Source organism: Alosa alosa, chromosome 22 (assembly GCF_017589495.1).
Source record: "Alosa alosa isolate M-15738 ecotype Scorff River chromosome 22, AALO_Geno_1.1, whole genome shotgun sequence".
Taxonomy (NCBI): domain Eukaryota; kingdom Metazoa; phylum Chordata; class Actinopteri; order Clupeiformes; family Clupeidae; genus Alosa; species Alosa alosa.
In genome coordinates this window covers 6130743-6147120 of record NC_063210.1, presented here as the reverse complement: position 1 = coordinate 6147120, position 16378 = coordinate 6130743, and the positions used below count along the sequence as shown (strand labels likewise).

Genomic DNA, 16378 nt, shown 5'->3' with positions numbered 1-16378 from the left:
CAGTAAAAAGAGTAACACTGAAGCTCAGATTGCCTCATATGATTCCTGTCCTATCCACATAGATGGCTACAAAAGAGCTCCAGTCATCCAGTTAGGGTACATCTCAAGGTCTCATTTTTATACATTTAGATTTATCCAGTAAGCAGACATTAGTACTCAAACTGACCTACTGCACTAGTAAGGTGCGCAGTGTTTCCCGTATGTTCCCAATATGTTCTATCTGGGATAACGGCTGTCATTGCCTCACAGTTAGCCTACAGCCTCAACAAAATGGATATGGACGAATGGGATAGACCCACTAATGAGGGCAGGCATCCAATTGCCTATTCTATGAGTATGCCTATGAGTCAGTAAGAGCAGTGGGAGATTTAGTACCCCCCCCACAGAGCCTGACTATGGAGGAGAAATAGATGATCGAGAGAGAGATGCATCTGAGCCCACAGGAAACTATCGGTGGTGCTTATGTGGGGTTTGTGTCCCTATGTCCACTGACATGGAGAGCGTCTGCTGCCAGGAAATGAACCTTGGCACATCTCATCCAAAATAACAGATGTATCACGTCCAATCCGAGACTATATATGGAATATCACTCACCAGGAATTCCAAAACGGTTAAAAATTTCTAAACAGGCAAATTTATGAGCAGGGATGGATTACTGAACAGGCCTTATAGACCCAGGCCCAGGGGCCCAAGTGTTCAGGGATCCCTGAAGCTCAAACCTCTGCGTGAAGTCACTACTATGTTCTCCAGCCCTGATATCGGATTAGAGGCCCTCAGTCAAATAACATAGGTTATGTTATGTGATATGTCTTAATAGGGCCCCTCAATCTTATAACATAAGTTATATTATTCACCCTGATATCTAAATGGGGCCCCTCATTCAAATAACATGGGTCACGCTATATGTGATAATCATGCTTTGTAATTGCCATATTTTTTCACAGCAAGATGCCTTAAATGTGTTGATGGTTATATTATAAGTCTCAATCTGTCATTTATTTGCACAAAACTTGCCAGAAGTCATAATTTAAGGGGTTATTGCCTTTTAGTACACCCAACTGCAACCCAGTTAGAGAATAAAATGGATGCCTATTTTTTCCACTTCATGCGAGTGGTTCTGTGCAGAAATACAAGACCAGTTGATGGTCATAATTTGTGTTTAAAAGGGGAAGTATAAGGCTACATACGTGTGTGCTATAATGTAGCAGAACTAGCGTGACCACCAACCAGACTCCAGACTGAAAAGGAGGACAAGTTAGTACAAATGAGGTGTACAAGTGAGGACAAATTGGACAAAATGAGGACACCCCCCAATGTTTGCTCATAGGCCTATTCCTGTTGAGTACCTGTAGCTAGCTGGGACATATCTGTGTATAGTGTGTGTATACTGTGTGAACTTTCTTCCCAACACCTTAAGAGTTGTGCTAGTAAGAAAAGAAAGCCAGCAGATCAGGCTTTTAGCTCGATTGTTAGCACGCTTGACTCCCGAATCAAAGATGCTGCTGTTTGTGGGTTCGAGTCCGAGCAAGTACAGGGCTGAGCCGTGCAAATCAGCACAAGGCATTGGTGCCATGACCCAGGTCAGGAGTGAGGTTTAGATATGAACACGCAATTTGTATTGAAAAGGGGAAGTGGGGGCTACATGTGTATTATAAAGTAGCAGAAATAGCACCACAACACAAATCTTTGAGCTATTCGCTCGACCCAGCATAACCTTGCAGCAAGTGCAGCAAGTGCCGCTTGCTATCTGTAAGCCCTGTCTTTTTTATTCAATGTATTTCATTTTTGAGTTTTTTATCCAAAAGTAATCCAAAAGTAATCTAAAAGTATTCAAATTATGTTCCATTATTTTTGCAATCCAATTATAACAATTATTATAATAAATGGATTACACTACTGATCACAAAAATTGGTGTGTAATCTGTGCTCTGTAATGGATTACATTTCAAAGTAATCTGACCCAACACTGAACTGAGTGGTCTGTGTGTTGGTATCAGAAGCAACATTAAGTGATCCTTCCATTCCATCTTTCCCTTTTCCCAACATGTTTTCATTCCTTTCTACCTAGTAGCCTGTCTGTCATTCATTAATTCATTCATTCATTCATTCTCTCCACCAAGGAAGTTCTTTTCTTTCTTTCTTTTTTCTTTCTTTCTTCATAAAGTTTGTGTGTGTGTGTGTGTGTGTCTGTTTGTTTGTTTCTGATGGAACATGTCCTGTGCCTTCGACCCTGTTGGCCTCACCTCTCTGTTCCATACGCACCTGTTCTTTCCTTCTGGCGGCAGAATGGAGCTGTCGCCCAATATTTCAGTACGGACTTGGAGGGCCACAGAGAGATGGTAAACACTGTCGTCTGACTCATGCAAGGCAGCGCCACACGTACATTCACACATAAAACATACACACAAACACAAACACATACTGTACATGCAAAATCTGAGAGCAGGGCAGCATGCTTGAGATTATTTTTAGGGTTGGGGTGGGGGGTGTGGGGATCTTTTTATGTTCATTCTCCGCATGCTAAGCTAAACTGCGTCTGCAATCCTTGACCCAACTTTGACTTACGCTCTTACAGACCCTCCATTTATCAAAAACACAGCAAATAAGTATATATACTCTTTTGATCCCGTGAGGGAAATTTGGTCTCTGCATTTATCCCAATCCGTGAATTAGTGAAACACACACAGCACACAGTGTACACACAGTGAGGTGAAGCACACACTAATCCCGGCGCAGTGAGCTGCCTGCATCAACAGCGGCGCTCGGGGAGCAGTGAAGGGTTAGGTGCCTTGCTCAAGGGCACTTCAGCCGTGCCTAATGGTCGGGGTTCGAACCGGCAAGTGCTAACCAGTAGGCCACGGCTGCCCGCAATGCCCATCAGAGGCTTTAACAGTGAACCAAGCCAAGCCAAACGGGGCAATGTTGAGAAGAGCCAGATATGACGCGTGCGCACACACACACACACACACACACACACACACACACACACACACACACACACACACACACACACACACACACACACACACACACACACGCACACACACGCACACACACACGCACACACACACACACACACACACACACACACACACCTCCCCCTGCCATCACTGCAAACTTCTGGAACATAAAAAAACATCTTTCTGAGGGGTGTTCAACTAGGTTAGAAAAACAAAACAATATCTCCTCATAAGCAGCATTTATGCAAACAAAAACAGAGGTTTCAAGTTGCTAGTCTCATGAGAGGTTATCATGTGATGAGAGTTCACCGTCCAGAGACATCCCATTGACAATATCGTCTAGAAGGGCATCAAAACATAAGCCTATGACATTACATCTACATCAACAACACCTAACTTCCTCAATCGCCAGTGCTTCTATTATCAATACTCTTCTGAACTGTCTTAAAAAAAGGATTTGGACTGATTTTGAAAGGCCAAATGCCAACAATGGTACTTATTTATATAGTGCAAATAAGAATTGAAATAGTCTTAGGACAGGACACTTCACAGGTGGCTATTCTCTTCAATAGAACAATGTTGATCCTCTGTTCCTGTTATTACTCTATTATCTGGAATTCTACTGAATTACTAAACCAATTCACCCCTCTGACTGATCAGCCGACGGTAATTTCAACTCCTCAGTCAAAACTTGACGGAAACAAATGCGACTCTAACACAGTATTTCACAGAGCCTGACATGGACCAGCTGCTTCAGACTCCTATTAATCATGGGACATGGCACTAGTGAGAGGTACATCAATTGCCCGTATTGAATGAAAGAACAGTTCAAACCCTCCTCTAAAACCGTACCATTTTTCAACCCCAGTGACAGCAGATAATGGAATCAACTGAGGTAGACCGGATACTCGCTCCTAATGCAGACGGCATAACGGCATTAAAGAGAGTTCCCATTTGATGACTTCATTTCCTGCCGTCCCCGCTGAGTATACCTTGTGAGGCCGAGTCTCCATTCTCTCTCTCTCTCTCTCTGTGTGTGTGTGTGTGTGTGTGTGTGTGTGGCAGAGTACGTCCTCGACCGACCCTCGGCTCTCTCACAGAGGTTAATGAAGTCCTTTGACATGGATAGAGATGAGAAGCACTTCTGAGACACTCAAGATCTACATCTCTCTCTCTCTCTCTCTGTGTGTGTGTGTGTGTGTGTGTGTGTGTGTGTGTGTGTGTGTGTGTGTGTGTGTGTAAGCCATGGCATCAAAAGCTTTGCAGCATCCTCAAATTGACCATGTAAAATCTCTTCATATGGATGAGGTTTTCACAGGGTCTCCCTGACCTGAAGAGCCTCTGCCTTATTATTCCCATTGCCCATCTTAAGAAAGATGTACTTGCAAACACCTCCTTTGATTGATTTCTATTTTACTTTAAAGATCAAGAGTTGTGTAGCTCATCACTTAACAGTTTTAATTTTCTGTTCAATTGAATAGTAAACAACTAAATAGTAATATTATGTCATAAATTATTAAATATATTAATGCATCATGCTTTACATAGTTTAGTCACGGTCACAATTTATTCATTCATTCATTAATTCATTTATTTGGTGTCTTGTTCTCTTGATTTAGCCATTTACTACCATAACCATAACGTGAATCCAGTTTTGCTTTTTATTCAATCAGGACTTCAGTCCTATTATATGTCAACCTGAACTCAGATTTTCAGATGACCGATGAGTTCAAAACAAAAAAGAAAAAGAAAGTTACCTCATCCTTCTTCACAACTAAAGAATGTTCCTTCAAATCCCACACACCATAGCTTGCTCGAATTCCCTATAGTGACGCGTTCTTTAGAGTGTCAATTAGCTTTTGCTATTTGCTCTCTGGCAGCCAGGCAAGGGCACAGGCGAGAGCAGACCCCAGTGATGAGTCACTGTGTCCCAGAGACTCCCGGCCCAGACGCCGTGTCACCTGGCCCCCCTCCAGATGCCTCACCGAGCCGCCTAGGGAGAGATTGTCTTACGGTGGGCCATATCAACATCAGGGGCTCGCATACATCGGTAGAACAGCCAGAAAGAGAGAGAGAGAGAGAGAGAGAGAGAGAGAGAGAGAGAGAGAGAGAGAGAGAGAGAGAGAAAGAGAGAGAGGGAGAGATAGTAAATAATAAATAATAATAAAGAAGAGGGGAGTTATGGAGGGAGAAAGAAAGAGTTATGGAAGGGAGTGGGGGAGATGTTTGGCTGCCCAAGAGATGAGTGCAGCCAGAGAATTAGTGGAGGAAAATATGAGGGAAGGGTGCATTTATTGTTGGGGCAGCTCATGTGACAGGAGAGGCTGTCAAACAAAATTGTCAGAATATTTCACTTATCCACAGAAAGACCTCATCTAACAACATAGAGAACAAACACACACAATGCAACAATTTAAAAGTGACAAAAAGTCTTCAGTTGAGACATGAACTAAGATATCTTAGATGAACTAATAGTATTATACATATCAATTCAACCTGCTGTTTCATTCACTGTGCTGAATTGCAATTCCAGATGGCTGGCGCTAAATATGAGAGACTCCAACTGCGGCTATAATCATGCATAGATTCTCATTTTGCCAACAGATTCACATTACATCCAATACTGCCAAAAAGACCCACAAAATACTTGACCACTACATTCCTTAAATGACCCCAAAAACAGCTTGTGTAAGCACTGGTACAACATGAATGATGATTTTTTTGGGAGTTTTAACCCATAAATTCCTTGAAGCAGCAAATGGTTAGCGAGTTTTATCTGTTCTGCAGAATTATGTAATAAGTCTGAACTTGTGTAACTGTATGGGCATGAGTTTGACTTTTGGGGCATACTGCTGTGGTTTTTGTTTTGCTTTTTTGGGGATGACACCCCTCTCACCCTTTGGCATGGGTCGCCCCACAGAGTTGGCAGGCGTTCCAGGTATTCCTGCAGTGCCACCCGGCATGGCACTCCGAGTTCCGAGGGCGGCAGCGGCCTCCAGCAGTGTTCTGCAGACGTTGGTGTAGAGGCGGGCGCGGCTCAGGCAGGCACGGAACTCAACAGTGTGTCCCACGTCTCCTGGGCAACGACCCCACACATCTGCCCTGGGCAGGTTCAGCAGTCTTGCTGAGAAAACCAAATCTTGGGGCTCGTCCGGGATCAGCGCATGGTCAAGCTGGGTGGACAAAGGAGAGAATAAGGTAAGGAATAATGAGATGAATAATGAATAATGACCAGGGCTCTACACTAACATTTTTTTTCCAGGAGCACTTGTGCGCCCAAGTAAAAAAAATTAGGAGCACAGACAAAAATTTGGGCGCACAGTCAATTCTGTACTTAACTTACACATAATCTAACATTACACTGCAGCTAACAGTTAAACATGCCAGTGCACCAGTTGCGAATATTAAGAATGACTGACAAAATTCAGGCTACAGGAAACAGGATTTTAAAGATCAGTGTCTACTTTATTTTCAGTCTGTTCTATTTTCCTACATTTTGTTAATGTAAAATAATATAATACATTGCCATATTTGCATTTAGCCTGTATATCAAGTATCCTGCCAAATGTAGGCTAATTTATTTATTTGTGAATCCATCTGTAGCTAATCCAAATATGCCTATGGTCTGACTGCATACTGCCTAATACTACTACTAAAACAGTCCATTTTCCACAAAACCCAACATAGGCCATCAAGGATATATATATATATATATATATATATATATATATATATATCCTTGATATCCTATATATATATATATATATGTTGCAGTGTATTTTGTAGACAAACATTGACATGGTTAGAAGTCATTCGCACCAGTGCGCCTAAATATTTTTTTGCACTCGCACGCCATCATTTTTACTCGCATGTGCAAGTGAAATGGGCACACTGTAGAGCCCTGATGACACTGAATTATAACCAAAAACATCAACAAATAAAACACAACAATAAACATGAACACATATCACCTTACACAAACTACTCCAACATTGACTATGAATCCTTTTAATATGTGGGAAGTATTGTTTCTTTAGCAGCTATAGATTTTTCAGTGAAATTTTCTTTAATTATATCTTCTCAGCATGATATACAGTATATATACTCAGACTTGGTTTGGCAAGAGTGGCTCATAGATTAACATGCTTATGCCAATCTTAAAAGTAAAAGAAAACAAACACATAAAAACTATTATGCCTACAGGCTGCTCAGTAGCATCACACACACACACACACACACACACACACACACACACACACACACACACACACACACTCTCACACATCTCACACACACACACACACACACACACACACACACACACACACACACACACACACTCACACACACACACACACACACACTCACACATTCACATGTAATTACTCAGACCACCCTTCCCTTGTGTCCTGTGATTCCTGAGGTTGTTTTAATAATGTAATGTCAACACAAATAGCGTGCAACTCAGCGCAATTTAAGCAACGGAAGGTGATCCCAGCACTCGATGGAGCTTCCCATTCAATACCCTTTCAGTGCCATTCTGTCACAAGCTGTCACAGACTGAGTGATGTTCTGTCAGTCAAGTGACAGGTGCAGAAAAGAGGCAATTTTTCCCTCCTAATGGAAAAACACTGCACACAAAAGCAATCCATTTGCACATTTTGCTACAGTCATTCTATTACTACTTTGTTTCCATTGTTTTCTATACAAAAATAGAGCTGAACTGTATTCAACACAGCAGTGACAAAAGAGTTTGGTTCTGCTGTACACACAGGGTCATAATAATAACAGAATTATAATAGGGGTCACCAATAGACCGTCAATAGTGGAGTGGACTGAGCTGCATGTGGGTGAGCAAAGGCTACGCAGATACCGTTCCCAACACAAGGCTCGCACAATCGTGTTATAAGCCCCCAACGTCATCTTCCAAGCAGCGCTGCATAGAAGGCACTAGGGTTAGTCAAGGGTTATGGTTAGGGTCAGGTGCCTTGAAGTCCACGGTCGCGCAGCGCTGCCTTGAAGTTGATGGTGGAGGCTTAAAACACCATTGAGCGCAAGGCTCACAGACACTGAAGAACCCTCTCATAGTTTACACAAGCTATGCAGACGATGGGCCCCCGTTGGAAATACAAGACATGACTCGCACTTGCATCGTATTACAAAAATCTCAACAACACATTTTGCTACACAAGTATGTGTCAAGCCCTCCTTGCGTAGCTCAATGTGACTATACTAAAACTATGATTCAGCCCTTAATGTAACTACATTTACCATGACACATAAACGTTTAGGTCTCTTGCTGCCTATTTACTGCCTCTGCCTGAAGCACGGCAGAACCAGAGGTGTGTGCACACATAATAAATATGTGGATTTTTTAACTCCACAATTTCGTTATCTGGATATTTTTTGAGAGGAAAACACCTAACAAAACACCTAACATGATGACATTGTTGTTATGTTACTGTTTATTCTAGAGATCACGGATCAAGTTGGGCTCTGTAAAGTACCTTCAGACATATATGATGGCTATTTATACATGTTGATATATTCAATAATAGATAACATACTGACTCATAAGTCATTCGTTTTGATCTGTAGCCCCCCCGCTGGACTGGACCCCCCGAAAGGAGGGTAGGGCAGACACAGTTTTCTGTGAATATCTCGAAAACCGTGGGGTTTAGGAGGACCATTTTTGTTTTGTATGTTGATCTCAAGGGGCCATGTCTACCCATTCCATAACCACTCATTTCATGTATAGCCACCCTAGTTAAACACAAAAAGTAAAATGAGGTGTTGTAATTGAAGGTATCTGTGACCTAACATAGTCAAAACTGCACGAAATTGGAAGTGTAGGATCATTATGACACCCTCTGTATGCACGCCAAGATTTGTGGAATTCCGTTCATGGGGGGCACACAATAAATTAATTTATGTTACTATACACCAACTGGCCTGTAGGTGGCCGGAGACAGTTTTCTGTGAATATCTCGAGAACCGTGAGGGCCTAGGAGGTCCACCTTTTTTTGTATGTTGGTCTTAAGGGGCATGTCAACCCATCCCATTACCACTTATTTCATGTATATAGCCACCTAGTTAAAAAAATTAAAAGCAAAAAAATTAGGTGTTTTCATCACAATATCTCTGGCTGACAAGGTCAAAACTGCACGAAATTAAAAGTGTAGGATCATTATGACACCCTCCGAATGCATGCCAAGTTTTGTGTACTTTCGTTCATGGGGGGCCTTACAATAAAATAATTTATGTGTACATTTAGTGACGTACCAACAAGGATTCCCGGGACACTGAAAGACCGGGGTACAATTTAAACTTGGTGGGCAAAAACCCCCACATGGATAGCATGGAACCGCTATTTTTCGTTTTTTGATCTGTAGCCCCCCCCGGCTGGACTGGACCCCGAAAGGAGGGTAGGGCAGACACAGTTCTCTGTGAATATCTTGAGAACTGTAGGGCCTAGGATGACCATTTTTTTTTCCGTTATGTTTGCCTCCAGGGGTCATGTTAACCCATTTCATGTGCACAAACAGATACACACACACACACACACACATACATTCACAGTAATTATACGTATGACACATACTCACACAGTAGACATATGCACGCTTGCATGCACAGGCACATCCGCAGGCACACACACAAGCACGCACACAAGCACGCACGCACATTCACAGTAATTATACGTATGACACATACTCACACAGTAGACATATGTACGCTTGCAGGCACATCCACAAGCACACACACACACACTCACTCACTCACATAACATAAACATAACACAAACAATCAAGAATTTCTCAGAATTATGAACAGGCAAGATGGAGGTGGGGGTTGTATAAAATGAATTTTATATGTGAAATCTATGAACTAATCATGTTTTGGTACTTGTTGTCTAGCAGATACCAGTGAGAATTGAGTGTGGATAATGCAATTTAGTGAGACAGTTAGAATCATATAGGCCTTTCAGCGTGATTTCTTTTTGTGGAAAAAATGTGCTGGACTGGGCGGCGGTCATATTTTGTACCACTCTGCGGTACATCTAGTTCATCTTCAAGTCAGTGGTTCCTCCATTTTACAAATGCAAATGTCATGACTCACACTAGACACTTGTGTAATATTCAGACTACAGTTTAGTGAAAAGCAAAGTGAATAGCAAATCACTGACTACGTTTGAAGATGATAAAACATGAGCATAAATACATTTGGATTTTGTACCAAGTAGCACATAATGTCAAGGAATGCAAGTCACACTGAGGGGAAAAACTAGAATATAGGCCAAGAGCCCAAATGCTGCTACAGAGGGGGGGGGGGCAGTAATTAACCCAGTCTCTCTCTCTACCTCTCTCAGGGAAGGGCTTCCTGTTTGTGATCAGAGGGATAAATGCCCAGTACTGATCTTACAGCCGTCCCCACGGGACTTGACCCAACCAATCTGCACGTTCACCAAACTGTGAGCCAAACCAGAGTGACCGCTGGGTGAGTTTGAAACATATCAAGAGGCATCCAGAAAGGTATAGAGAAACAACATTTAACCCTGTTTACACTATTCTACCCAACACGTACCTGCTATGCTATCAGCTTTTCTTCTGTGACTTCTATTTGAGCAGTGTGTGTTGGTGTTAATGTAATAACTGGACCGCTATAAGCAGGTACATGAATTCAGGCACTATGCACATGCACTTCACCACAACCACCATCACATTCACATTCCAACAGTGTTCACAAAAAAACTAAAATAAACCTTCAGTTTCAAACAGCATTATTTTCTTCTCCCTGGGGACATACAACAACGACCTTTACCTACAGTGCCCACCAGAGATTTAGTGCATGACAACAGCCATAGTGTCAACCTTTCCCACCAACAACAGCATTACAGGCAACCTAATCCATCATGCCATCATTACTCTCCTCAACAACCAGAGTCAGACAGGTGAAGCTGGACGCGTTGACCCGTGTGCTAATGGTGGACATTCTCAATGCCACTCTCCTGGCTTCCCAGTAGGACATCAGCTCTGGGAAGAGGACCCCCATCAGAGCGAAACCCAAACCTGAAGCATGTCGGAGGTAGGCTATATATCAGGCATAAAGAGAGAGAGAGAGAGAGAGAGAGGTGCAGAATTCTGCCATAAACTGACAAATGGGTGTCAGCTGCATGAACACACAAATACACAGCGCACTCAACATCCGACACGTGGGCTGTTCTGACACAGCATCAACAGAAATGATCTATTGGGACACGGGCACAACACCACAGAAATAGAAAATGATGATCACCTCCGCAAGCATCAGAAACCTAACCAAAAACTATTGAGTAACAGCATTTGTTTTTAAGCTTAGTTCAGTGACCTACACAGACAACGCACAGTAGAAGACCACAGTCTACAATCTAATTGTATCAATTGATCCCTCTAGATCTATTATCTCTCTGTAAAACATACTATCAAGTGGTCAGTGGTCAATGGTCAGAGGCAAAAGGCAACTTCCACTGACTGGGTAAATCACCTGTAGACAGTCTATACACTTCAGCATATTGTACAGCATAAATATTCAAAGGCGAAAGACAAATGACTCTTCAAACAGGATAAAACAACTTGTTAGAATAACTTGGACGGACATCACAGATCATAGCAACACGTTCTGGCATCTGGATCAAGTAATCATCAGCAAAGCAGTTTCATAGCACCACGGGCACTTTGTCTCCGATAGGCTCATCTGACGTCGCCCAACACATATGCCCCATACGGGCACCAGGCGAGTATGCCAAGCTGGCATCACCCCCTAATCTGTGAGCAATGGAGGGCTCTTACTGGCAGAGCTGAGGTTGCTGCCTGGCAGTTATGCTCCGGGCCGGACCAAACGGGGTGCTGACGGGGCCGCACTGTGCTGCCGCGGTAACAGAACACTGGTGCCAGCAGGTGAGCGGACTCTGGGTTGACGGCCTGGTTCTGTTTTAGGGGTCTGACCCCACAGAACCTTCTAGCACCTTCTAGGCTCCGTCATGTGCAGCTGTCACTCAGACACACTGACACACACACACAAATAAATAAATAAATACAGGCAACACACACATACACTCTCACACACGGTGAAAAAAAAACATAATAAACACACACATTTGCACAAATATACCCAAAGGGCTCTAAGAGTATATTTATCTTATAAAACCACACGTTGAACTTCTTGTCAACACACACACACACCCACACAGAAAACACACAGCCATGTGCATACCCACTCGGACACACAGACACCAAAGTGCCTTGGCATATGAACCAGAATATTTGTAAAGGGAAATGGCACAAGTGCGGTGTAGAGTTTCAACGGGGTGGGGGGGCAAACGGGGTGGGGGGGCAAATCCTGACCAAAGTTCAGTAACGCTAACATCCAGTGCAGTGTTACTGGAGGGGAGCCAGAGCTCAAACACACACACACACACACACACACACAAATTTGACTGACATCACGCTCTGCTATGCTGTCCTTTCGGAGAGCACAGATCATGCTCTGAATAAACAAATGACAATTCCAGCACCAAAGTCTCAAAGTACCAGACCGTGTTCGGAGAGCACAGTGTGGCAGTTTACGAACGTGCCCTGAGTATATGTTTAGGGTATTAATGCATGGGACAATGTTACTGGGCAACCACATAACCAATCCCATGTATTCTGAGAGGATGATCATGAGGTTGCCTTATCGTCATACTAAAGAGTTGCCAGTCATCCTGCTAGCATCAGCTTTACTGCGTCAAGAGTGTCGTGTAGTGAAGATCCACACTGTTGCATTCTATTGATTAGCCTGCATTACTGCTTTTGAGCATTAGGAAGACTGTGGCTTCATATTCTGAGATGGACATTTTAAAGTACTTTATTTCAATTGCTTACTGGGTATACTTCTCCTTGGCGTGGTCTTTGATCTCCACATGCTTAAAAGGTGGCACAGATGGGGCACAGCGCCTTCCCACCTCAATTTACCAAAAATGACAGAGGCTGCCTCGCCGCAGATTAGATTTGCCCACAGCTAAATGAAAGCAAATTACTTTTGTATTCGGTCAGCGGGAAAAGCCATTCCTGGCAAGTCCCGGTTCCCAGAATGGTCCGCAAAAGCATCCATTTGATAGCGCAGAAATGACTTCCTGTAGCGCAGTGTAATCAAGCAGAGAGGAGGGATCCCCAACAGCTTCAACAAGTTACAGCTGCAGCACACACATGGCCTTCTGACTAAAAGAAACATGTGCTGAGCCCTTCCCCAATCTGGTGCAAACAGCATTACTGTACCTTGTGTGTGTGTGTGTGTGTGTCTGTGTCTGTGTGTGTCTGTGAGTGAATCAGTGAGTGATGTGTAAGTGTGTGTGTGTGTGTATGTATATGAGTGAGTGAGTGAGTGAGTGAGTGAGTGAGTGAGTGAGTGAGGAGTGAGTGAGTGAGTGAGTGAGTGAGTGCCTGTGTCTGTACCTTTTCTGTGTTCATGTGATTGAATGTCTGGTCTCTCTCAGACTAAATATTTGGTCCCTATTCTTTGTTTAGACAGCACTGGCCCGGACCCATCAAACATCAGTGGCTGCTGTTTGCACAGCCTGATATCTGAATGCCTTCAGCTGATAGTGAGGTCTCTTATCACAGCACAAAGAGCACTTATGTAAAGATTTGGAAAAGAATTAAAAGAATGCACAAACTTGTCTTTGGGTAATGCTCCTTAAATGGGTCTTTGCCATGTTTCAACTCTTTCAGACATGATAAGTTATATAAGAAATATTTAAACGTACATAGACATAGACTTACAGGGTAAACCATTTAGTTCTGTGTGTTGTATGTTACTTTGGCCAGCCAAAAGTTTCTATATTGCTGATGTTCCTGATGCAAATGCAATCATTTGTTGTTAATGATCTTAAAGAGAATTGGGAATATGTCCTAATCAGTGCAAATGACTAAATTCAAATGCCTAGGAACACTGTCCTCAGGTGCGGTTTCCAAAAGGGCAACTACATTTACCACCATCTTACAGTAATGACAAGCCTCAAACAGCTCTCTGTTTGCAGTAATAACAATGGTACTCTAATTCAGGTTCTTGAAAAAAAAAAACCCTTCTAGATCCATCTACCCACTTTGGTTTTTCACTTTGGTGTCGACTTTCAGGAGCCAAGCTTAGAGTAACAACTTAAGAGACTAGGAATTCTAATCATATAAATACCTCTGTGAGAGAGTGTACACACATACCATAGGGTAGGGGGCATCCCGTAAAGACCATCACGGGCAGCCAGATTAAAATATAAATGACACTGCATTTAGTAGATTAACATTCCATTACCAATGAGCGCAGTGTTATGCTATGAAGTCCTTGAATTACCTTTATGTCATGAGCTGTTCATTTATTTCATGTGGGGAAGTGTTTTGTTTATGTGCAGTGCATTCTGGGTACATCCAGTAAATGTCTCGCTGAAGTGCTGGACCGATGACAGTTATATCAATTTGAGACATGAGCCCTCACGCTTTTGAGCTCCCAAAGAATCGTCATTAGCTTAAGCCCAAGAATTCAGACTAAAAATAATAACACGATTACTGGCAGTGCTATTGCCATCTGGGAATTGCATATAGCCTACTGATGACCGCAAAGCACCTGCTCTGTGAAATCTAGACGTCTGCTCATATCTTAAACCACTTTACAACAAGGACAAAACTTGTACATCAGAATAAATAAATAATAACAATAATAATTTACTGTCATCATGACATCATCAGCCTATTTCTACCTGTTATACCCATCCTGCAGCATCAAGCCTCAGAAATGTAGGCTAATCTGTTGGAAAATCCCTCCAAGTAAATTTCAATTTCAATTAAATTTTATTTATAGAGCGCAAAAACATTACACATGTCTCATGGCGCTTTACAGAGTGTTAGACAAGATGTTAGACAGAGTGTTAAATCTCAATGCCATATAGGAGTAACCTCTTTCTGATCCAAACTTCAATGTAAACATTTTGCATCAGACTCAAGAGAGTTAATATGTAATATTGTTTGCTGCTATAATCAGGTTACTGCTAACAGCTAGCATGAGATGTCTCATCTCTGTGATAACCACTCCGCCTTGACAAGTGTGAAAACTCGTGGAGATTTATGTGAAGCTTCAAGCTTGTAGAACAGATTTAACTGGATCACCCCTCTTCATCCAAACTGTAAATTCCTTAATCATGGGTGCAAACAAGCAGAATCATTTATTTTTACTTCTCAACTTACTCATGCTTTCACCTGCCCATGGCAGCCCACGGCCCACCCGTAGATTTCCCTCCATCCAAGTCTCTGAGCTCTCCAACAGAGAGGGAGAGTGGGAGTGAACACTATCTGGCCAAACATCACCGTCATGCCAATAGGAGTCAAGCTACAATCTCAGGCTTTTCAAACATTGTCAGAAACCCATTTGACAGCTTTCACCTTCATTCTGTGTTATGTGTGTGTGTGTGTGTGTGTGTGTGTGTGTGTGTGTGTGTGTGTGTGTGTGTGTGTGTGTGTGTGTGACAACACTGGGGGTCTTTCCCACAATTCAAGTGGTCTACAGGGAATCTTAAATCCGTCTGAGCGACCGGCCTGAACAATGATTGCTGATAGTCTGACTTCTTTCGGTTCTCACTGCCAGCTCAACCGGAACCAAACTTGTGGTCTTAAGAAAGAACATGGTCTCAAAAATACATCTCTTTACTATAACTGATGAGAAAATATCACGCCTTCATTGTTGACAGTACAGCTAAAGAATAGTCTCAAATTATAGCCATAACGGTACACAGAACTTCAACCCACAATGGAAAATGCCAACCTTTAGGACATTCGAACCCAAAGACAGTTATTTAACATTCATTAAATGTCCCTTGCAGCTATCAGCTTTGAAGTGGACGACAACCTCTATTCATAGCAATGAAAAAAAAAAAAAACATGAATTCATCAAGAACAAAAAAATCACTCAGTCAACAAAACATCAGCAACACTGAAATAATCAAAACAAAGTCACATAGAACTTGGTTCCTCAGAGGATTAACCTTGTCCTTAAAGACACCCTCCCCAGTAACTTAGACACAATTTCTGAATACTAACAATGAAGCACTGAAGTAACTGCGTTTATATCGACAGACACAGTAGATAAACAAAACACACAATATACACACCTTGGACGTATGAAAATATTCCTCACGTCACCCCCTGCTGACATGGATTAGTGACGTGTGTATCTCAACTCTAAAATAGGCTCTGCAGCCTGACGCCGTCGCACAGATCCCTATTGGCAGGATCGAGTTGCTACGGCTACTGCCTTTCGGCTGACTGGGCCGCTGGACTTTGGAGGAAGCCAGTGCAGTCCACCCAGCGTCCCCTGCTCTGACCCGCGGGCACTCAGTGGGACTGGAAGGGCTGCTG

The 16378-nt window shown here is 42.7% G+C and overlaps 1 protein-coding gene across 7 annotated transcripts in view; it reads right to left on the bottom strand.

Annotated features, from left to right (window-relative positions):
• The window catches only part of plce1 (phospholipase C, epsilon 1), a 73423-nt gene that overhangs the window by 38371 nt on the left and 18674 nt on the right, over positions 1 to 16378 (bottom strand). For all 7 annotated transcript variants that reach the window (XR_007192310.1, XM_048232508.1, XM_048232509.1 and 4 more), the window contains exon 3: positions 5857 to 6133. Coding sequence is in view for 6 of the 7 variants with exons in the window: in XM_048232508.1 (XP_048088465.1) it covers positions 5857 to 6133 (277 nt within the window). In the remaining variant the exon portion in view is untranslated. The remainder of the gene's footprint in view (positions 1 to 5856; positions 6134 to 16378) is intronic.